This window comes from Argentina silus (assembly GCF_951799395.1).
Source record: "Argentina silus genome assembly, chromosome: 20".
NCBI classification, from domain to species: Eukaryota; Metazoa; Chordata; class Actinopteri; order Argentiniformes; family Argentinidae; genus Argentina; species Argentina silus.
Window position 1 is genome coordinate 3,644,750 of NC_139674.1, and position 25,003 is coordinate 3,669,752.

Consider the following 25,003-nt stretch of genomic DNA (forward strand, 5'->3'; position numbering starts at 1 on the left):
TGTATTATTTTATTTACAGGAAAACACATCTTCATTTTCCAAATTAAAAGTGTCATGAACCAAGCAATGATTTGAAACATATTCTGAAAATACACACAGTATTTTGGATTCAGATGATTTTGAAGTTGATGTATGGAACCCTTAAAATAACAAACCCGAGAACAATATACTGACCAAAACTGTACACATCGACACATGCAGATTGAGATCATGGAACAGAACTGCGGTTCGATTTTTGACATTATTAAAAATGCAGGAGATTGTATGAGAGAGGAGACAATGGCTCTGTCTCACAGAAATGTTATTCCTGACAGCATCTGAACGGCCTATGAGTTGAGCTCTGGAGTATAACAACGGCCCAACTCACATCCCACAAGAGACTACGTGTCTCTGTTTAATGAAATAACCATGCATGCGTTAGTAAAAGTAGGGTCCCATTAACAACCGTTCTGCAAAGCAAACGTTTATGATCGGCACAAAATGGGTTCATTGTCTATGACGAAGTCTATGCTATAATTACATGTTAGTTACATTCACATTTTTACTTAGAAAAGGAATGACAAAAAATACATATCAAAGTACTGTTAGGATGTTGTAGGGTAGGACATACTAGTCTAGGCCTACGTCTTTTTACTGTTGCCATTTTAAGAGTACATCTTTGACTTATTGTCTTGGTTAGTCATCTGACTTGAAATCATGGTCATATCTAGACCTATGTATTTCAAGGTCTATATTCTTGAAATTACTTACTAAAAAATGGCCCTCTCACTCAATAACGATTACTGGCACTTAGAGACACTGTTTCATCCAGCAGTTGACATGAACTCCCCATCAACAGGGTCCAAGTGTCGTCAGAGAGGATGGGTTCCTACTTCTTACTGTACAGGTTTCAAACTGGGTCAAGTACATGACACACAGTACTAATGTGACCCCCATAGAGTCATCTCAAGTCATCCGTACCATCCGTACCAGAGAATTTTGCGAAGGGAGAAAAAGTCTTCCGGCTACAGACAGACACTCTCCCGACAAATCACAAGTTTGGGTAGGTGGGGTTCAGAATGTTTCTAAAGACATGGAGGAATCAGTGGAGGAGGCTCCGGGGAACAACGAAAGCAGGATTTCCTGCGCGTGTCCACCCTCCGGTTCGGTCTATAGGACTCGGAAGCCAATGGCTGAGTAGACGATTAGCCGGGAGCATAAGTCATTTGTGGGAGACTACCCGTAGAATGACCGGACACCCGAATCTGTAGGGGTTTACAAGCTTACAGCTTTGAAATTCTTACAAGCTGATTATTACAGCATTCCTGTTGGTATAAGCAGTGGTAAAAACAAAATTAATGAATTTACTTGGGAAACCCTGGTTATCCAGAGGCAAATTGAATGCTGAAATTAAAGTATTGGAACAATGGTTCCCGTGGGTAACCCTAACCCCCACACATTTCCACCACTGGTTATAAGCAGTACATTACAAGTTAATCACTCCCATCATCAACCAATCAGGCGAATGGACAGGGGACAGCTCTGCTATAACAAGCGATTGAGAGGGTCCCTCACTCTTTCCATGCAGAGAGGAAAAATATACAACTACCATACAAACAAAGTATACGTACAATATATTTATATATATAGTTACATATTTATAACTTCAATCCTTTTCAGTTCATTTCTCTTTTAAGACAATTAGCTTGAGATGTAGAGTCGGGCTAGGTTGTGAAAGACTATAGCAGTGAACAATTGTTGTTTCTAAGAGTGGGCCACAAAAAACAAAATAGGCCAACAAGTCATTACAAGGGTAGGCCAATCAAATAACCCAGCATTATTATGGCCACCAATCAGGTCGCTCAATATTTGGGAGTGTCTCTGATTAAATATGCATTAATGGGGAATGTGTCAGCGCATTCAGGCTATCAGGCCTCTTGGTTTTGACCGAGAGTAACCCCAGCTGAGATGTGACACTGCTGGCTGGGCAGATCAGCTGCTGTACGCACGTTTGAAGAGAGGAAATACTGTGGTGAACGCAGACGCGACATCACCGACTTCTAAAATCACCACATAAAAAAGTCATGACATTGTCCAAAAAACACAAAGTTCACAGTATTAACAGTCAGATATGTTGCTGGTAACAAACACAAATGAGTGAACTAGATTTCTGACTTTCTGACATTCTGGGATAAACCTAACATGGTCCCGTTAATAAAACTCAACAACCAAGTATGCCATAATTCACCTACACAACTAAAGACTATAGTGGTTAGTCATTTGAAAAAAGAAAGGTAGGTGTATCATGCAATGTCTTTCTGAGAATGCTAAGTAATGTTTCACAACAGTTACAACCATAGATTATAATGACAACTGAAGGATAATTCAACGCAATTTCAACTCAGTGGGTTTGAGTCAATATACAGCACAATGGATGATTTGCCATCTCCAGCAAAGGTAAAACAAGACTACGATCGTGTGTCATTCAATAGTGGTGGAAGGTGCATCAAGGAACAAGGAACATTAAATTGTAAAACAATTTCAAAGCTTTCTCATCCACATGCAGTGTCACCTGATTGCATTGTACCACTCAACTGCAACATCTGCATGTATCCGATGTTTATATTGGGAGTGTTTAAAATGAGTTCTGAGGAACATGTGAAACAGAACAATGTGTTCTGTGCAAACATAGGATAGAGCCTTGCCAGGTGGTGTGTGTGTGTGTGTGTGTCTCATGTGCATGAGTGCATACATGAGTGGTGCAGGGCATGTGTGACACTGTGTGTGTGTGTGTGTGTGTGTGTGTGTGTGTGTGTGTGTGTGTGTGTGTGTGCGCGCGCGCGCGCGTGCGTGCGTGTTAGCCCAGTCCAAACTCCCGGCTGGGGTCTCGCTAGAGACACATTGTGTTTGTTCAATAAACCAGAAGCCTATAGCCCTGGGCTCAGACCTCCGTCACTAACATGTCTAATAATAGTTCCCAAGATGGCCTCCTCTACGCCATGCTGGGGCCCGTAACCAGATGAGTTCTGAGAGCAAAGACGAGTTATCAGGACAATGATTGTCCTGCTGATGCGCTCCAGACACAAGCTACCAACAGATTCAGTAACATTAGGATGATGTCATCAAGCAGCGCCAGGGGGCTGAGATTAGGGAAAAAGACACAATCTGATGAAAGCTGTGGTACCATCGGCTCGAGGCTGCGATTAAAATGAATCGGCATTCTGATTGACTTGATAGGATTGTTAAATAGTTCAATATAGCTGTCATTCTCAATCTGGATTGTGTTCAATAAACTGTCTAACTTTTAGAAGGGAACAGTAATTGAGTGTAGACAACTCGATCTCTTTACAATGAAATAAGAAAATATAGAGGGAAATATATAAAGGTGTTAAAAGCACGTTCTAAAGGACTATCACAATAAAACGAAAACTTCACTAAAATGTAGTAAAGTGAAAAGAAAGAAAAATAATGTTACCACATTGTTCAAACAAATAAAAAAAAACGTGTCTTAGTTTTCCCACTATTCTCAGTCAGCCAAACCATCAAAATACCAATAAAACAACATTGTTGATGAACTCTACAACTCAACCCCAACAAGGAAACTGTATATTTTAATATGCGGTTGGTGTGCACGTTCAAAACAAAACATAATACTATTACTTCTCTGACCGTCCGTCCGTCCGTCTCTCTCTCTCTCTCTCTTTCTCTCTATCACTCCTCTTTCACGTCGGCTGTTTTGAGGACAGAGTCCTCTCCCAGGACCTTGCAGAGTTCGTTCAGTCTTAGCTGCATCTTGGGAATGCCGGCGAGTTGCGACTCCAGGCGCTGTTTCTCCTCCGTCAGGGAGAGCCTGGTCGCCGTGTCCAGCTGCTCGAACCGCCAACCTCCCTCGCCGTCAAACTGCAGCAGGTGTGTGTGGTACTTCCTGTGGACGGAAGAGAGTAAAAGCGTGATCACAGGTTCGGGGTGAAGGCTTATGGAATTGTGTGTTGGGGTGTGTTTTGTTGTGTGTGTTGGGTGTGTTATGTTGGGTGTGTTGGGTGTGTTTTGTTGTGTGTGTTGGGTGTGTTTTGTTGTGTGTGTTGGGTAACAATTTTAGTATTATTTTATGGTTGTGTTCTGTTATGCTAGGTGAATACTATGTTAAGCTATGTCACAACATTTTATGATACTGTATGTCATGTAATGTCATGTCATGTCATGTCATGTCATGTTATGTCATGTTATGTCATGTTTGGGTCTGCGCTTGTTCTACAGTCATGCTTGACACTGTGAGGCTATCAGCAGTGGCAGAGCCAGTCAGCGGGGGCAGAGGGGACGACATGTCCTGTCGTGTGCTGTGTTTGTCTCTTACCAAAGGGAGGGCCTGTGGGTGATTGACAGCAGGGATATCCCAGCGTCCTTTGCCGCCTGGAATATCTTCCCCTCCACGTCGATGCTCACTGCACTGGTGCACTCATCCAACAGGGCGTACTTGGGCCTGACAAACAAACACACAAACAAACAAACCATCTCTTGTTCATCAACTATCTAATGAACACTTGATTCGTTAACAAATTAGATAATTAATTGCATTTTTTTTATAGCGCCTTTCCAGACTCCCAAAGCGCTCACATTGTAAGGGGGAGAATTCACCTCATCACTACCAATGTGAAGCACATTTTTGAAAGAAAACAAAACCTATTTTGGCCCAGGCCTGTAACATACGGTGTATACAGTGTATAGACAAAGATGGAGGTGTCTGTCTGACCTGTTGTAGAACATGCGAGCCATTCCCATCCTCTGTTTCTCTCCTCCAGACAACACGTCCTTCCAGTCCATCTCTGCATCCCAGCCTGCACATCACAGAGTCACCATAGTTACTACTGACACAACTCAAGTATCCCATTCAGCAAACATGCACGCACGCACGCACGCACGCACGCACGCACGCACGCACGCACGCACGCACGCACGCACGCACGCACGCACGCACGCACGCACGCACGCACGCACGCACGCACGCACGCACGCACGCACGCACGCACGCACGCACGCACGCACGCACGCACGCACGCACGCACGCACGCACGCACGCACGCACACACACACACACACACACACACACACACACACACACACACACACACACACACACACACACACACACACACACACACACACACACTGTGGGACATTATCCCAATCACCACTATTGACTTAGACCAGGGTCTTATTCACACAGACTAGAGGATTATACAGCGGGTGCTGTAATTCTCGGAACGAGCTTGGTTACAAAAGTTCAAAAACTGAAAACATTCAACTGGAGAGGTATCGTCACACTTGACTGATTTTAGAAGAAAAACTGTCGTCGCTATCACAACCATAGACGGTAGAGACAGAAACAAACAGTCTCTCTTTGTCCAGCTCCAAACAAATATTAATTTGTTTCGAACGAGGACTTCATAACAGACCGTAGGGTAATTCTTTCTAATCCAGACTAAGGATGCTGGTAGTGTGACGCAGGACAGCATGGACTCCACTGTCCTCTGCCGCCTTTTGTCAGTGAGAAACACAATTATCTCCTTTGGATGGAAACCCAACATCCGAAAAATCTGTATTACAGAGATTATTGAGCTGAATTTCCTACTGACTTGGAGAGCCTTCACACGCTGGTACAGAGCAGCCATTCATGGCTTTGACCCTGGGTCACCAAGCTTAGTTTAGGCCTTAACAATAAGCCCTATTGTTGGTACTATATCAGGAGGTTTGGAAACCGCCTGGATTAAATATAAATACAACCAATTATCGAGCTAAATATAACCAAAGCCATGAAGGGAGGCCACTGATAGATACAGAAATATCCTCGTTGGACATTATACAAACACAGGATGTTGCGTTTTTATTTCAACAGAGACCGAGAAGCGTTTTGAGGAAGATGTCGTGTGTTAGCTGAACGACGAGGACGTGAGCAGGACAACCCTCGACAGGCTCTCTGTCTTTGTCTCTTCACACGGATACGTTTATGCAGGACTAAAACCTGTAGGTGTGCCATCGACTTCCATGTCCATTTGCACACACATGTCCATTTGTTGACTCTCGTTTTGTCAAAGTTTCAGAGTACACTTGTCTGTTGATGTTTGTTTGGATTGGAGTTTTAATAATGCACACGCACACGGGCGCACACACAGGCACACAGGCGCACACACACTCTCATCACAGGTCAGGTCGTACACCCCCCCCCCCCAATCCTAACCCTAACCCTCCGCCACAAGTTCCTACCTCCTTCCCGGGTGACAATGTGGTTGAGGTTGACGATGTCCAAGATGGCCTCCAGGTCCTTGTCCCTGTAGCCCCGCTCATGCATGTCCTCCAGGCAGTCTGGGTAGATGACCTGGTCCCGCAGAGTCCCGATGGACATGTATGGCCTGGGAGAGGAGAGAGTGAAGGGGGGGGGGGGCTTGTATTCATGTTGGGGTCCTCGCTGAGATTCATTGCGGGGTAACACACTCTGCCTTGATAAAGGTCACGGACCGAAACATTGAAAAAATAATAAATTGAATAGTTGAATCGTGCGTGTGGGAGTTTTTTCTGTGGGAGTCGTTCTTTTTCTGCGTTGACCTACGGCGTTTGTACCGCCAGCACCGCTGACAGAGCTGAGCGTGGTAGTGTTTTTAGTAGGGTTTTTTTCTATTGCACTTTTTTGTAACATACTCCACACACAATCAACGATTTTCTGTTTTTATTTGCATTCAACCTCAAAGCCTTTTCTGGAGTGCATCCTTTTTTCTTTTCTTTTTTCGTGAAGCAAAACACACTCTACTACACACCACCTACAGTGTGTGTAGCTCCCACCCTTTCATCTGATCTAGGTCAAAATCATCACACACACACACTCACACTCACACGCACACACACACACACACCCACACACACACACACACACACACACGCACACACACACACACACACACGTCCTAGTTGATCTAACACTCTCGCGCTGACCTCCAGAGGGCCATTTCATTCCACTAAGTGTCGGGGGACACCGGAGGTGTGACAGGAGGTGTGAGCGTAAAGGAAGCAACATCCAGTACTGATCCTTTAGCTGCTGCTGTTTTAGCGGCAGGGAGGCTAGGCTAACGGCGGCTCAGTGCCCCATCTCATCACATATAAAATATTCAGCTCTCCTCTGGGGGTCGACACATGGAAGGCCTGGTGAATATTTCACTGCTCTCCGCGCTCTGGTTTCCCCTCTCTCAGACTCCGAAACAGGTCCAGTTACACAGTATACGATTACAGGCGGCAGTGTTTCAATATATACATATATCACAGCAGCTGTATCAACACTGTGTGTGTGTGTGTGTGTGGTCGGTCACTCACCTCTGTGGGATGTAGAACATGTGCTGAGGGGAGGGCTTGTGCAGCAGTCCTCCGTAGACAGGCCAGAGGCCACTGAGGATCCTGAACAGAGAGCTCTTCCCACATCCGTTAGGCCCCGTGATCAGCAGGTGCATATCCTCTTCCACCTACATCACAATACATCACAATACATTACAATACAATACATTATAATGCATCATAATATGATACATTACAGTACCATACATTACAATACAATACATTACAATACATTAGAATACGATACATTACAATACCATACATCACAATACATTAGAATACGATACATTACAATACAATGCAATACAATGCATTACAACACAATGCAACACGATAGATTACAACATTATGCAGCATTATGTGCAACATAATACTATACAGTTCACCTCAGTTCAGTTTTGTTCAAATAAACTTGATTGAAGTCGACTCGTTTCATTCGAATTGGCCGAACATTACCAGAACAAAGCCTGTACGACAAGCCCAGGAGAAAATGGCTGCTGTGTTTCTTAATGAACACACAGGAGAATCGACACACAGGAACAAACACCCCACAGGTGAAACCCAGCGGCGCTCGAGATAAATAAATAAACCTTCATTCCAATTCAACCAGGTCGTGCGTTCATTTCTCACCTTGAAGTTTAAGCAGGACACTACCACATCCCCGTTAGGGGTGATGATGGGGACGTTCTCACACACGATGCCCTTATCCACGTCGATGACTTTCCCTGCAGGGGGGGGGAGACAAGCAGGGGTTCAGTCAGTCCTTGTGTAGGGATTACTGGGCTGTCATGACTCACATTAGAAGACAGCACATTAGGTAGCCATGTTAAAATAGTGGCAGTTATTCTGTAACGACCCTATATAAGGTCCGTTAGTGTCTCTGCCAAGAGAGTTAACGCTTTACATTTTACATTTTACATTTATGGCATTTAACAGAGGCCTTTACCCAAAGCGACTTACAACAACTACGTTTGTCTAAGTAAGTGAATCATCTATCCATCAGTCATCATGAGAAAAAGTAATCTACGCTAGGACCAGGGGCCGTTGGCAGTCACAATGCTTACAAGAAGGAAGAATTACTTTTTATTTCTTTTTTAATTTTTTATCATTTAATTACAGGAGAGAAACTTGTACAGGGGGGTAGTGGGGATGAAGAGGCCTTTAGGGGGGACAGTTAAGATGTAGCCTGAAGAGACGGGTCTTCAATCTACGGCGGAAGATTGGTAGTGACTCTGCAGTCCTGACAGCAGTGAGGGACTCTCTTGGGAAGTCGTGACCGGCTGGGAAGCGGACGGTCGTGAGTTTAATCCTCGCCCCGGGGCAAGCTACTCTCCCCCGCTGTTCACTACTATACTATTCCTATATAGATATAGTGCTCTAGACAAGACATAGATGCAGAGATGTACATGTGGTGTAAGAGGTTAGGGGCTACTGCAACTGAGCAATCAAAAACAGATGTACACATGATTCACTTATCTACCGGCCAATACTGGGCCAAAAAAAGAAAATAATCAAATAATGGGGAGAAGCCCGCACACAGAACGCTGCTCCCAAGTGCTTTATTCCACCGAAAAACAACGTTTGGGCCAACAGATATCATTAGGTCACCTGCACTTGGGAGCAGTAGATACTACTTTAATGGAGCCCTGACGATAGCAGCTGGGCTAGTGAGGAGCACTTTAGCTCCAGATGCACACATTGACCATTGCCTCCAGCACTCACTCTCTCTCTCTCTCTCTGTCTCTCTCTCTCTCTCTCTCTCTCTCTCTCTCTCCCTCTCCCTCTCTCTCTCTCCCTCTCTCTCTCTCTCTCCCTCCCTCTCTCTCCATTTCAGTGTGTGTCTGTGTATGTGGGAGACACAAGATGTTGCAAGGCTGGACACACGCACGCACGCACGCACGCACGCAGGCAGGCACACACACAATTCTCTGGGGGTACGGTCTACAGATGCTAGAGATATTATGACAGGACTGGTGGCGGTGAGGCTTGATGCTGTGTGGGGGGGCCTGGGGCGTTCTATGTTTTGGTGACGGGGAGGGAAACTGGTGTTGACCTTTTAAGATGTGACTGAGTCATGTGTTTTATTTGTAAGTATTGCATAGCACTTTTTGTGTTGAATTGTACCAATAAAGGCTTTTTACAGTATAATTCAAATTCTCTCTCTGTCTCTCTCTCTCAGACATAACATTATGTCCAGTATCATGAGGTATTGAATTCAGTACAGATACTTCAGTAACCTCTGGCATGAATACTCCTGTGCGTGTTTTGGTAATCTCATTATCTCGAGGTACCCCTCAGGGTGCTCTGGCCACAATGTGGTGCACGTCCTCCCTGGGTACTGCCAGAGGCGGAAACTGCACGCACGCAAAACAAAAGTTATTCATAGCTGGACAGGTGATGCTGCTGAACTTCCGTATGGAAATATTTCCGTATGGAAATTAGGGATTGAGATGTGTTGTCTGTACATCTGTACAGACTGTATTATTATTTCAAAGACTTTCCAACTATATCCTATGATAATATGATATAATAATAATATATGCCATTTAGTTTACGCTTTTATCTAAAGCGACTTACATTGCAGCGAGTGCAGACATTTTTCAGTATATATGGTCCCAGCGGGAATCCTACCAACAAACCTTGGATTACAAAAGATGTGAAGGTGTGTCTGGTACGAAACAAATACGCCTTCCTACAAGGTAACACACAAAAATCCCACACTCTTAATAGAAACATTGAAAATAAGATGAGGAATGCTAAACTGAGTTACTAAACGTGGTCCTCTGTGGCTCAGTTGGTAGAGCATGGCACGAACAACACAGGTCGTGGGTTCGTTTCCCACTGGGACCATATATACTGAAAAACGTATGCACTCACTGCAATGTAAGTCGCTTTTGATAAAAGCGTCAGCTAAATGACGTACAATATATTGTTATTATTAGTTACAAAAACAAGGTTGAGGAGCAGCTTACTTCTGGGAAGGCAACGGTTGCCTGGAAAGGCCTTAACATCATCATGGCCAAACCACAGAAGAACCAATCTATCCAATGCTTTGACCACACTCAGCTTGCAAATGAATTCAACGCTTTTTTAATGCTTTTTTTATTTGATCAGAACGACCGGCCCCACTGAGCTGCAGGATATCAGCCAGACCCCAGAGGAAACCTCTACATCAGTCCTACCTGTCTTCCACCAGGAGGAACCCTCATAAGGATGCTGGTCCACATGGACTTAAAGGACAGTGCAGAAAAAGGTTGGAGCTGTACTTGCCGTTTCAGCTACATTTAGAATCACATTCTGTCCCTCTCACCTGGATGAGTAGCATGGTTTGACCCTATTTAAATATGCAAAAGTTGGCTTTAGTGTTTTGCCTGTATGACGAAACCTTCTCTGAACCGGTATGTCAGCTATGTCTCCACCCTGGCCTCCTGGCTCACTGCTAGTTGTACTGTATGTCAGGAAGACCAGAGACAACAGAACAAATGGGTCACCGCACCCACTCTCCGAGCCACCCGCAGTCATGGGACAGGAGGTAGAGCAGGTTTTAAATTTAAAGTATCTTGACAGCGACATGAATCAACGTCTCTCACTCTCTGCACACGTGTGTTTTTAAAAGGGCGGCACAACGCCTATTTCTTTTAGAGGAAAATTAGGAGCTTCAATGTGAGAAGGAGTATACTCTTTGTTTACAAATCACTCATTGAGAGTATTTCAACATTCAGCCTGGATTCCTGGTTCCATCGTCTGACAGTCAGAAACAAGACCAAACTGGCAAGGATCATCAAGCGAGCAAGCAAGATTACAGGACAGAAGCAGACCAACTCACAAACCACTACCTCAAAGCAATCAACAGGACCTCCAACAAGGTTTTAGACAATCTGTCCCATCCATTTATACCTTCAGGCAGCAACAGATAAAAAGCACCAAAAAAAGCGATTACAAAAAATCTTTCATCTTTCATCTTTCAAACAAAGGGTGGGCGCTGAGGGCTGGTAATTAAGGGACATCCAACTGTCTGGACTACGCCCATCGTCGTTTAAAGCAACTCTGCGCTTTACATGTTTTGTTATGTATTTTGTGTGATATGTGTCTTGTTGTGCTGTATTGGAAGCCATGGAATCTGAAATACGAATCCAAAATGTTTAACACAGTAAAATGAACAATAAAGCTTTTGAACATTAACTTGTGTTCTCTGTGTCCTGTAACAAAGAGCTAAATAACACTCTGCCTCATCTGCTGGCTAAAGAGTAATGTGTGTGTGTGTGTGTGTGGGGGGGGGGGGATTGTGTGTGTGTGTGTGTGTGTGTGTGTGTGTGTGTGCGCGTGCGTGCGTGCGTGTGTGTCCTACGTGATCTGCGTGTGAGTACTCTTCAGTAATTGCAGCCTAGTGTCTGTAGTGCCTTGAGGAGGTGTTTGTAACTATTTGCCAGTCTGCTGAAACGCAAACTTGAGGCAGCGTGATGGAGAGTGGGTGTATGCATTGTGCTGTAAGCGTCGCCTGTGGCCTTGTCAATAAACCCACCCATCATGTTGAACCCCCCCCACAGTGATTCACCACAGCAAATGAGCATGCCCAGTATAGGCAGGCCCTATGACTCAGTGTTGCATCAGCAGCAGTAGGGCTGCATCCCAATCCAAATAATTAGCTCCTTCCCTCCTCCCTCGTTTACTCCCCCTCAAGGTCTCTGATGAGATTGGACAGGTGAAAGAGACACGATGCAAAATAGGTGCCGTTATTGTTGCCTTTCCACCCACACAGGCCTCTCAGATTTGTGATGTGGAGTGAAAGAGGACGGAGATTAACTTTCTGGAATGAAATGCATCCCCAGTGTTGTTGCCCTATATTGAAGACACACCTCTTCAGGCTACATCTTAACGGTCCCTCCTAAAGACCTCTTCATCCCCGCTGCCCCCCTGTGCAAGTTTCTCTCCTGTAAATAAATCCTTTCTTCTAGCATTGTGACTGCCTATGGCCCCTGGTCCTAGCACAGATACATGTTTCTTATGATGACTGATATGATAGATGGGATAGATGATTCACTTACTTAGTCAAATGTATTTGCTGTAAGTCGCTTTGGAGAAAGGCGTCTGCTAAATACCATAAATGTGAATGTAATATAAATGTAACAACATTCCATTATAGCTGCACTATAAACACTATACTACAACTATACTGAGCTGTACTAACAACACCATACTTGTTCCTCCAGTGTACCTTTGATCTCCAGAGGTCCGTCTATGTGCATCTCTGGCCTGGCAACGTTCTTCTTCTCTTCCCCCGTCCCGGTCGTCACCGATGACCGCTTGAACACGCCCCTCTGCACCTCGCCAAACACCAGGAACATGTTGTGGACGCGCGCCGTGTAGCCCGCCAGCTCTGTTACCTATCACATGCAACCAGGAAGGTCAAAGGTCACTCAAATGCAATGAAAGTAGCCCAGAGTCAGAGTGACCTAGTTAGGTCACTTCACCCCTACAGTTTAGATTATGGCACAGTTCACCATCCTAACACAACAGCTGTTTACATAACCCGGTTTGCAGGGCAGAGTGTGTGGATCATTTGGAAAGACTTACATACACATATTTGTACAACTTGCGGCAGCAGAGAAAGTGCCACAAGGTGAGAGCTAAATGGTTTTGTGTGACTCAAAAAGAACCTCTGTGTTTTTGCAACGAACGTTTCCCCTCTTAGCTTTAATCATCTCGCTCTAAACAATGATGTGTGTTTATCGTTGTTTTGGGAACACAGTGTCATCACTGAGCATAAACAGGCCTGAGGCCTTGAGGCTTCTACCAGAGAGCATGGCCTCCTGTGGGAGGCTTTTAATGTCAACAGGGGCAGCAGTCTAGTACACAGCCTTAGAGATGGAAGCAGACAGACAAGCAGGTAGACACAGACAGACAGACAGACAGGCCGGCAGATAGACAGACAAACAGACAGACAGACAGACATGGACAGCCACCCGACAGCCCCTTAAGATTATCTGCCTGGGGGGGCCAATTCTAAGAAGCCCCGAACAGTCTGTTTATTTGGCTGTCCCTTTGGGAGAACCCTTTAAAGAAACATTTTGGGTTCCATTTAGAACTTTCTGCGGAAAGCGTTCTACATGGAAACCAAAAGGGTTCTTCAAAGGGTTCTCCCCCAGGGACAGCCAAAGAACCCTTTATGGTACCCTTTTTTCTAAGACTATAGGCTACATCTGTACAGGGAAATGCACATCTGCCAGTGTGGTTAATTGTCCCCCAACAATGCAGCAGGGTAAGTCTGTTATGCAGTAAACCAGTTGTGAAACCTAGGTATATAGCCAGTAGCATTTACAGTAGTAACAGTAGTAACTGTAACTGTGGCAAAATGCAAATATTTTGTCTTAGCCTATTGGTGATATTTGTGTTTGAAGTAAAGGTGTCTTCTATCAATAGAGTTAGTACGATAGTAGGCTAATGGCACCCAAATTATTTTTCTCTTTGGTCACAGAAGGTGATCGCAAAAAATGATTGTGAAAAATGTATAATAATTTGTTCACCGTACACTTATTATAAATTACATTGTTTACTGCTTTGTCAGTGATGCTGCTGCTTATTTTCTATGACTGTTGCACATTGTTTGCTGAGGCAGCTGGGCTAAGTTCAGAACAAAATGTTTAGGAAATCTCTCCCTGGTGGCAGGGGGGGGCAGGGGGAGGCGCGGTGCAGTGGGACTGGGAGTAAGACACGGAGCAGAGACAGAGACGCCAGCATGCGGCGCGTGGGGTGGAGGTGACTCCTCCTGAAAGCGAGGGGGAGAGAGAGAGACTGCTGGATGATCAACAGATGGAGGATTATTCACAGCTAGGCTAAGCCACCAGAGAGAAGAAGCTAGCGCTTGCTGCTGACGCTCCAGGGTGAGCCACAGTGGTGACACACACACACACACACACACACACACTGACCTGATCTGAAACATGTGTATGACCTATTTATTCCTAGAGGTAGGTTAAGAGTTAAAGGGATAGTTCACCCAAATTACAAAATCACGTATTTATTTCTTTACCCTGAAAGGAGTCTATGGACAAAGAGAGACTTCAATCAACACTTTGGTTCTGTTCATCTGGGCACTGTCACTAACCGCTAACTTTTAGCATTTTTAACCAAAGATCTATGGACGTCAATGGACCCTAAATAAGCATGTTCAAAATGTCACGGCCAAATCATCTCAGTCATTTCAATTCTCGGATACTTTCAGAGAATTTGGGATGATGTGAGCGTGAAATATCAAACATGCTAATTTAGGGTCCGACCGAGCCTGTGGGCCTCTCGTGTTGAGGCACTCTGAGAGGACAGAGGCATGAGGCCCCGTGTGTTGCGAAGTGAGGCACTCAACCTCAGGAATGTGTTCTCCTCTCCGGCTTCCTGCCTCCCACTGTAACCCAGCTGAGCACGCAAGCAGAGTCTTGCCGAGGTAGCATCCACAACTGTACTTAACACTCACCCTCTCTTCTATTTCCATTCATTTTTTCCATTTCCATTTTAAATGTCTTGCCATTTAGCAGACGCTTTTATCCAAAGTGACTTACATCATCGAAAGTAAGTGAATCATCTATACGTCAGTCATCATAAGCAAACATCTACGCTAGGACCAGGTGCAGTCACAAGGTAGAAAAGCAGGTTTGTTGGTGTCATGCAGCTGAATATAACCTTGCAGCTAAACGTAACCTTAGAATGGGTTTCTGATTCACAACGCAACGGATTGGAGAACAAACATTCATTTACACAATTTACCACGAAGACCAGAAGTTCTCAATTCCTCTTACTGAAACAGAAACAATGCCGATACTGCACATACTGGCAATGCACATGATTGTTTCATCTGCCTTTTTTCCCCTCAGAGTAATTTCATAGGTATTACTGACATATCCCCAAATATGACAACAAACACACACAACATTCAGATTAGAAACACTGCACAGCAGCTAAATAAAATGCCCTTTCAGGCAAATCCTCTTATAGGCCTAAAAATGAAGCCAAGGAATAAATGCATGAATGGACATGACCATTTTGGGATTAAAACTCTGGTGTTTCCGTATCTTAGCCTCACCCCAGAATCCTTTCAAATGAGTGTTGGCCTGAATGTGGCTGGACTGCCAAATGGGCGGGGTTAGCACTTTTTGGGACTATTCCATTAGTTCAATTGCACCAGGCAAACACACTCAAGACACGTATTTGAAATAGTTTTAAATCTGATTTAAACCCAGGCCTGTCTCAACCAGTACGCCTTCACAGTGATTGAATGTACCCGAAAATATCCCATTCCTTCACCCTTTAAAACTCTCCCTGTCATCATCCGGTCTGGGAGCAGGCTGCTGTAACACCGGGCTATCGCGTTAAGTGCCACTCTGGCGTAAAAGGAGAGGAGAGAACCATTTTGCCGTCACCTCTTTGTAGGAGGACATGATCCTCTCGATGGCGTCGGCTCCAGAGGCCAGGAGATTGCGTGCCGTGGTGAAAGCCTCCGTCCTCTCGCTCACCAGCACTTGAGTTTGGCCATCTGCAGTCTCTGCAGGAGAGAGGAAAACACCATCCATGAGTTGACATACTGGGCAGGGTTCCATGTCTGGCCCTAGGGCTTAGACCGCTCGCAGATACGCGAACATTAGGCAAGGGAGGAACCGTATAAGGAAAGGCACGGTGCCAAAATGAAATGAGGCCATCCTATGGGACTGCGTGGCCCAGTAAGGTTCTGTGTCTAGTCCTTTGTTGTGTCCCCAGGCCCAAACAATGAGACAAACCGTGCAAAGGGGGAGAGAGGTAGGAAGACATGAGCAGCATAGAAAGTGAATGTTTCACATCAGGGAGGAGAACAGCATGAATAGGCTACACTCCGATCAGCACAACGGAAGCATCGACTCCTACTGTCACACCTCCAGGCCATTCACTGAGATGCAGGAAGTAGCCTGCCACGAAGTTACTGCAGTTTAACACACGCTGATCAGCTACTGTACATGTACATGTAAATCAATAGGATCTGTGCTTGGGCTTTGTGATTATAAAACAGCCATTGCATTCTTAAATGAACTAACTATGATTAATTCACTTAAAACTAATTATAATTTGTATAAATTGGCCGGGAGGTGTTTGAAGCCTTGCTTTATTCCCTGGTGAAGGAACAGCTATGGCGCGTTTTAACTGTTTACCTGTTTACCATACATTGCATAGTATCCCTGCAATGTATGGAACCTGCTTCACGTCGGGCCTAACAACGCCCCTCAGCTATGACTATATACACAATAAGGCACGGCCTCTCGTATCTTATTGCATAATAACACTGCATTTTTTAAACAAAGATAAACCCTAATGAACATGGTCTATCCAGAGTCCAAAACCTTTACTTGTTTACTTGAACATTCATTTCCAGCAGCAGATATTACAAAGGACCACCTATACTGTGGTAGAGCATGGCGCTAACAATGCTAAGGTTGTGGGTTTGATTCCTGCTGGGACCGTATATACTGAAATGTATGCACTCACTGCAATGTAAGTCGCTTTGGATAAAAGCGTCAGCTAAATGGCATATATACCTGTACTGAGGTAAACACAGACTGGATCCCCAGTATTAACTCCCTCACCTCAGTGACGGCTTGTAGGCGTGACCATAATCGGCACCCTTTGTTGTGCTGGTCATGGGGATAATGGTTTATCGACAATAGGCAAAGCTACTGTGAATAACGGGCGTCATTATAGGTCTTACCGTTGTCAGCGAAGCCGGTGGCTGTGATGATGGGCACGGCCACCATGACGAGCCCGCTGCCACTCCACACATACTTCATGAGGAACTGCTCAATCATAATGTACCACAGACGCTTGGACAGGATGAGGTTCATCTGGTCTGCCAGGGCCCTGTAGCACTTCTGCAGCTGGCGCATTTCAACCTGACAGGAGCATATTACATTAGGCTAGCTACATCCACACACACACACACACACACACACACACACACACACACACACACACACACACACACACACACACACACACACATACTTCAAAGCATATTACACATTCATTACAGTTCTGCAACTATGCATTTGAATAATCAAGAAAGCTTGAATGTCAGGTGACAGATCACTTTGAGGATGCTGTCAAGGGGTAGCATATGTCAATAACCCTGAGTGACATGTATTGATTCAACCCTGGGGCATTTCTCTTGTACTGCATGTTGATCAATGCCTGATGCACAATGTAATCACTTTACCTTGTGGCCCCTGTAGAAGGCTATCTCTTCAGCATTGGCAATGATCCTGGAATGCACATAACGGAGATAGCCTTTCCTATGGGCCTCCTCAGCGACCAGCTTCCCAAATTTAGGCGAGCAGGCCCGCAGGACCTTAGCGGTGAGGAACACCACAAGTCCGGCCAGGAGGGTCGGCCCGCTGGCGTTGGCACCCCTGGATCGGGCCGTCTGAATGAGTGTGTAGGAGGTGAGTATCACATCCAAGATGGGTTTTGTGAGGTTCGAGTAGAGATGTGCCACGGACTGCGAGAACATCATCACGTCCTCGGTCAGGGACTGGTCGGGGTTCGCCAATCTCCCGTCCATGTTGCTGACCTTATAGTAGGTCTGGTCTGTGAAATAGGTTGTGTAAGCATGGTCCACCAACCGAGTGCGGAAGGCGAGGGCGAGCTTGCACTCGAGGTAACGGATCATGCTGTTCACGAACGTGGCCGGGATGGCTATGAGGAGCCATTTCATCAGTTGGATGATGAAGCTCCTAGGTTCCTTTTCAACGATTGTTTTCACAATCTTGCCATCCAAGCCAGCGACATAGATAGACAGAAACGTCCTGGACATCAATGCGACTGAATGCAGAGATAGCAAACCAAGCTCTTTGGAAACAATCTTCGGAAAGAGGATTTTGACCAGTTCAAGTATTTGCTTAAAGAATTCAGCATTTACTCCAGGGGATTTATTATATCCAGTTACATCCGTCTGTGATTTGACTGACACCGTCAATCCATTCTCCTCTCCTTTGGAATCCCGATTATTCCTGCAGTATTTTCGCTTGCAGATATGATTGCATACGACGGGATACAGCGTTTTCACACCGTAGGCAGCGGCCGCAAGAAAGACAGCTCGCTTCGCCGCAGTCGTCCGGTCCCATTTCACTTTGGACGCGGCATCAAGTATATTGGACATCTTTCTCTACGATGCGATGCTAGAGCAGGCTATTCTTCTCTTGTGTTATTCCGTACCACACCCATTTTGAAGATTAGAGACCTTGGAAGATAAGAGAAAAGAGATAACAAGGAAAAAACACCTTTGATGGTAGGATGTTCAGCTAAGAATTGTACCGCTACCTTTCAGTATTTCCGTCATTTGGTTTTGCAGTGTTTTTCAATGGCAACTCCCCCGGAAGGAGACGATTGGATGCGTGATGGACGTATGCAAAGTCCTGTACTAATGTACTCACATCGCAACATCACCAAACTTGCATTGAAGCACAATGTTGGATTCAATCAATTAAAGCTTTAATTATCCAATTAATATTACGCCATATGCTCTTAGCTCTCTTGAACACAATACGTGTATTGTCTTTGTGTAGACACTGTAATAACATGATTATAGCATGTCATTGTGTGGTTGATGTTAGTTGGCTCGTGTCTGGTGGTGGCATGTGAGAAGGCTACTCACGCGCACTGCGTAGCCTTCTTCAACTGTAAAGGCCTAGCTAGTTATATATTTTTTATTAGAAAGTAGCTGTTTTAATGTCTACATTTCATAAACTAAATAGCCAATAGTAGCTTATGTAGCTAGACGACTACGTTATCTGTTTTATATTACCAGTGTAGCTTAGCTACCTTTATTGAAAACAAATGAATTGGGTCGGGGGTTCGAGGTGAGTTTGACAGTAAAGCTAACATGAAGCTAATTTGCTAGCTGTTATGGTTTTTTCCCCCAGTAACAAGTGATGAGGACCAAATACTAGAAAACTGCCTTCTCCAACCGTAACCCTAGACAAAGGAACATCTCCACACTGTGGACACTAAAGTGTATCTATTCTAATTCTAATACCAACCATAGGGAAATAAATGCCACATTCTTCAATTGTTTTTTTGTTCACTATTAATGACAGAAACCGGTTTATGATGAGAAGTGACGTGAAAAAGCAGAGGGTAAGTGCAGCCTAAAGCCTATACTCAGATAGGGCTCTTCAGATAAGCACATTTTGAACTAGATATTCTTTGACATGGCCTGTTCACTTTTATCAGGAATTCTTTCAAAAGAAAAAAATGCAGAGCAAACTGCAACACTTGGGGATACCAACTTCCCCCAAAGGAGCCAGTTCTGGTAGTATGGACCTGGTTACATTATTCATAGTCAACCAGATTGCTTCAAAGAAAGAAAACAGTGGTGAGTCCAGTAGGTGTTTTATTGCTTAGCCTGAGATTATATTACCTGAGACTAGATTATGTAGCACTAACATTGAAACAGGACTCCATAGTTAGGCCTATAACATTATTTATTTCAGATCAACCTAAAATAACTCACCTCAGTGATGCCCAAGTAGGTCCCAAATCCATCAAAGAAACCCCCTTGGAGTTACCTATGAGCCCTTGTTCCCCATCTCGGCTTTGCCTTGTGGAAAGCTTGCCCCACTACAGGTATCCATCCCTCAGAATAAACAGTATGCAGTTCGCAAATATTGACATGGCCTGTTCCAGAGGCCATATAGGTTTTCTTTTGATGTGCCAAACAAACCAGTTATTTAGCTGCATCCTAAAAGGGTCTGGCAGCAATCTATTAGTGATTTTATTAATTTCTAATCTATTGTATTCTATTGTACTCTTTTATTTATGTATTGTAGTGTTCAGGCAGTGAAAAAGAGAAAGCACTGTATTCCGCAGGGGTTTAAGTGTCAACAGGTTAGTCTAGTTTACTCTCATTCATGGCCTTCTTCGAAACAATTAACGCAAACAATTCACATCCCTGTGCCAATATTTACTTTATGAACTGATTGTATGGTGAATCAATCTTGTGGCACATGACTAAAATGGTAACCCTCTTTAGCTCTCACCGGTGCTGGAGTCGAACCTTTCAGACAACAGTGCGTCTGACTACCAGCATCATATACCAGATACCCTCAGTCCCTTCTCCTCCTCCTCCTCGCCAGTGTCCTCCTCAGGCCCGTTCCCCCTCCAGCAGAGAGCTCAGACACAGGCACACTATTCACCTCAACCCTGGGACATCTCTGTATCAGAGCCAGCCCAGGTACCTCTGGGGGGGATATCCATATCGATATGAATGGGAATGGCTTTGGGTCCACTCACATTGTGTATAAACGGAATGAAGAACACACACCACAAACACCAAAGAACACACGGCCAAGGCGAGGCGCTGACTAACTGAACATGACTCAAAACTTAATGAAAATGAAAGTCGCTCACTCTCCTCTCATTGCTGTGACTTTGTTCACTAATGTTCGGGAAGCCCAGAGGAAGGCTATTGAGCCGAAACGTTGGTGAGTGAAGTCACAACAAAGAGAATTTCATTAAGCTTCCACTCACATTATGGCAAAGTTAAGTGTATTACACAATTTGGGTTTAAAGTAAAATTCTGATTAATACTAATCCCTCATGCAAATTAAACCCGTATCTTCTTTTTCTTCTGCATGGTTTCCTCTGTAGTTCAGACCTTTCTCTCAACCCAGAGGGATGAAAGAGTGCACTCCCTGGGCTGCAGATTCAAACGGATCCCAACAACAGCCTCAGACCTCCTTAGTGTCCAGAGCCCTGTTTGGAGGCACAGATTCTGAGTGAGAACTGAACTAAAATCATATACATAACCATTACCATCCTCTCTTCATACACCACTGAGACTGAGCTGAAATGAATATCGTCTATTTCCTGATGTTCACATTATTTTTATCGTAGTCTCGCAAACCTGAAAGTTTATGACTATTGTTGTACTAAACACATGTCTTTAGTGGTAGTAAACTTGTGAGTTGGTCAATGGGTGTTTATCTGCTTACCCAGTATCACAGACACCAGGCCGCACACCATGGGCACAGTGGGCTTCTCTCTCAACCAATCACAGAGCAAAGAGCACACACTGGGCTTCACTCTCAGCCAATCAAAGAGCAAAGAGCACACACTGGGCTTCACTCTCAACCAATCAAAGAGCAAAGAGCACACACTGGGCTTCTCTCTCAACCAATCAGAGCATGAGGAGCAGCATGAGGAGGAGCTTTTCCTGGACTTCAGCAGTGAGGAGTATGGAAGTGAAGGTGAACGTTTTCACCTCTCTATCAACTTTTATCTTTGTCTCTTCATCAGTGAGTGAGTCATCATGAGTCTTTATTTTGTTTCAATTGAATGTTGAAATTCATTTCAGCACCTCATTTTTGTCAGAGGACATCAAAGATATATCTGAAGGAGGAATTACCAACCACATCCTCAGGAACACAGTAGGTTCCCCAAATTAAACACTGCAGCAAATAGAGGACATGATACATTCTGTATAATGGTCGTAATTTCAGCTGTTTGTCTTCCTATGTTAGAGATTTGAATGCATCACAGAGCAGAGGCCTTGAACCTGATTCCCTGACTCAGGTAGTTGCAGTGTGTCATAAGAAGTAGTCTAGTGCCATCTTGTGGTTAAATGGATACACAATCTCAACACAGCTTGTGATTGTTAAGGAATAGGCATTGACATGACTTGTTTCACTGTAACGTTTGTGTTTCTAACCAGGCTTCCAACTGCACTGATGTCAGCTCAAGTAAGTTTCCTAATTATGTAGCAACACTGAAATCTTCCGTTCACTGGACACAATCATACTGGTGGAAAGTAAATGAGTAGGTTTGCCCTCAGCATGTCCTGGACACAACCGTGGACCTATGGAGTGCTCTGAATCGCCATGCTACTCTCCAAGAGAAAGTTACTTAAGTTCAGACTCCGAGGATGTAAGTAAACGAGAACTAACACTTCCTGTTTGCTACCACATGCTTTCATATGCAAAGGCATTATTTCCAATGGAAATGTGTTTGTGTATCTCTCTAACCTCATATTTGAATGGCATATAAGGAGGAGGAGGAATGCCACCAGTGTCTTGAGGTTCAAGGTGGTCCCTGTAGTCCACACACAGAGAGGCCCCTCAGTGAGGAGACCCCTGTTCCAAACCAGGCGTCACAGTGGACTACAGAACGAGGCTCCTCCCGAGCTATGCCTTTCAATTCACCCGCTCAATGCACAGGGAACTGTGGCAGTGAGCAGAGAGCTGTAGAGAGTTCAGACTACTCTGAGACACGGGTGACATGCGCAGGAGACTACAGACAGACTAGGAGCGTCAGTGGTCAGTTTGTGCCGTCTCAGCATCTATTGGCTGAATCACACAACTCTGAGGTCCAACACAGGATGCCGTCGGCCCGAACACGTGAAATGGGAACGCAGACTGTCATCAACCTGACATGTCAGACATCTGATGCTACAACTCAGTGCAGTTTCGGACTGGATCTCAAAGCTGACAACCCCACAGACTCCGAGTCCCTCAGTGATACTGTTGACGGTATAATACCGACTATAACCACCAGAGGGCAGGCAGGTCACAGACATGGTGTTCCAAGGCCACCGAGAATGCTTGGGGCATCATCAGACAGCCACAAAGGAGGAGAGGTGCACACGCCCTTGAGGAAATCAACAACAAGACAACAGGCTGGGCACCCATCAATCACCCCTTTAAACAAGTGCCCTCATAACACGGGAAGCAGAGCATGCATGCAGAGACCATCAACTCCCATTCTAGATGCTCTTCTCATGAGCAATTTGCAAGGTATAAAACTAGCAAGTCAGTGATATATAACCCAAAGCAGGTCATTTCTTTATCTAAAGTCTAAATTCTCGTCTTCACCTACGGTACTTCTTAATCAGTGCAAACTGAATCCGGAGTGTCATTCATAGATGATGATAGATTGTCAGGCTAATTAGTGGTTACCATTTATTATTATTATAGTGTTTGCTTTTGAATGCTGGCATTCATTTGTTAAAGTCAACTATTTATAGCAGAAGGTCACTGACAATGGTTTGGTTTGTATTGTTCATTTTCCTCCAGAATTAGTTGAAGAGGATCGAGGACAAACCATTGAAAGAGGACTGCAAGACCCTGTGGAGAATGTGCCTCCTATGAAAGACTTCGCTAATGGGAAGGAGGAGGTCACATCAGCCAGCGGAGTTAACAGGCTTTCAGAGGAGGCAGAAACACTTCAGGAAATAGCCGACATTCTGCTCATGCTGAAGCAGAGAAAAAAGGAGTGAAAAAAAAATGTTGAAGGAAAGTGTAGGAAAAGAGGATGATACATGCATGCATATGTCAGCTAATCTGTAATGGTATTGTCAACACTACATCACTTTCACACAAGACGTGTCAGTTCTACATTTAGCCAACATCTCCCTGAGGTTTAAAATGAACGAATTAAAACAAAGCCAGACATTTGCAAGATAATTAGTTTCTTTTATTTTTTCCCCAGATACATATTCAAGTGTTCAAGATTTCATGAATATATTCAGTTTTTATAGAATATAAATTCTAGCAAAACATTTACAGCAACAATAATCAAATGTACTTTACAGCACTGATAAATCTATTTTTCTATCTATTTTTTCCTAGTTCTTCTTTGCTAGTTCTTCGTAAACTGTAGAAACAGTGTATTTAATTGTTTCACATAGAAAAGATTGCACCCGTTCACCATAAACACACATTGGATGTCCCAATTTGGATTTAAAGCAAAGGCAATGTATAACACAATGGGTTGTCAAGGATTGAGCGTCTTTCCTTAATCAAAGTGCATTCTAAAATTACAATACATCAAATATCTGGTTGACACAATATTTCATATACAATTCTGTTTTACATAACGGCAATGTCACGTCAATGAAGGTGATTTGCGATAAAGCACTCTCTATAAAACTAATCTGATGATAAATGGGAAGACCTCTGTCCTCCAGTGAACATCTGGTTGAGTTTCCCTACCATCTCTTCTGTCTCGTCAAAAAGTGAAATACTCTAATGAACTGACAATCAACAGTGAGCAACCTTAACTAAAAACACTCATTACTGAGAACTATAAGGACCCTGTCTGGATTAACAGTCATCAAACAGGCAGGTTGTAACACAAGGACAGGAGTGAGCACCTGTAAGTCACAGGCCATAAGAACAGCATCATAACTTTGTATAGCTGTGATTTCAGTAAAGGAAAACTTTATCTAATTCACGATAGCTATCTATTTTGTTTCATCACAGATAATACACATACTTTAATCTCTGTATTGTTATTATGTTCACTACTTTCAGGAGTCTCTCCTACACACACATCTGTGTACTTGACTAACAAGGTGTAACCTCACACAGTTTTACAATATTATATAAAATGATGTTGCCAAGTACAGTACTCCTTGACTTTTGCGAACATGAGAATCCCACTCTTCCACATGAGTGATATGCATTTGCGATTTGTACATAAGGCTATGGAGGAAGACAGAAAGTAAAATGTGGAGAAAATACGACATTCCAACGTTATTTTTGAAAGAAATACACACGTTTAAAAAAAGCAACTGTGTGCGTGTGTGTGTGTTACATTACATAAACATACTGGCCATTTCAGTGATGAGGGTACTTTTTTT

At 44.1% G+C, this 25,003-nt stretch overlaps 1 protein-coding gene across 1 annotated transcript; it reads right to left on the bottom strand.

The window, feature by feature from the left end:
• On the bottom strand, positions 1-18,688 carry abcd2 (ATP-binding cassette, sub-family D (ALD), member 2). Its single transcript, XM_083692241.1, has 10 exons — positions 17,585-18,688; positions 17,081-17,261; positions 15,768-15,889; positions 12,572-12,740; positions 7,987-8,081; positions 7,339-7,484; positions 6,241-6,386; positions 4,730-4,814; positions 4,334-4,459; positions 1-3,904 (listed from the first exon to the last, which is right to left on the bottom strand). The coding sequence occupies exons 1-10, from the start codon at positions 18,524-18,526 to the stop codon at positions 3,691-3,693; spliced, it is 2,226 nt and encodes a 741-aa protein (XP_083548367.1). The 5' UTR covers positions 18,527-18,688; the 3' UTR covers positions 1-3,690.
• Between the last annotated feature and the right edge of the window lie 6,315 nt (positions 18,689-25,003).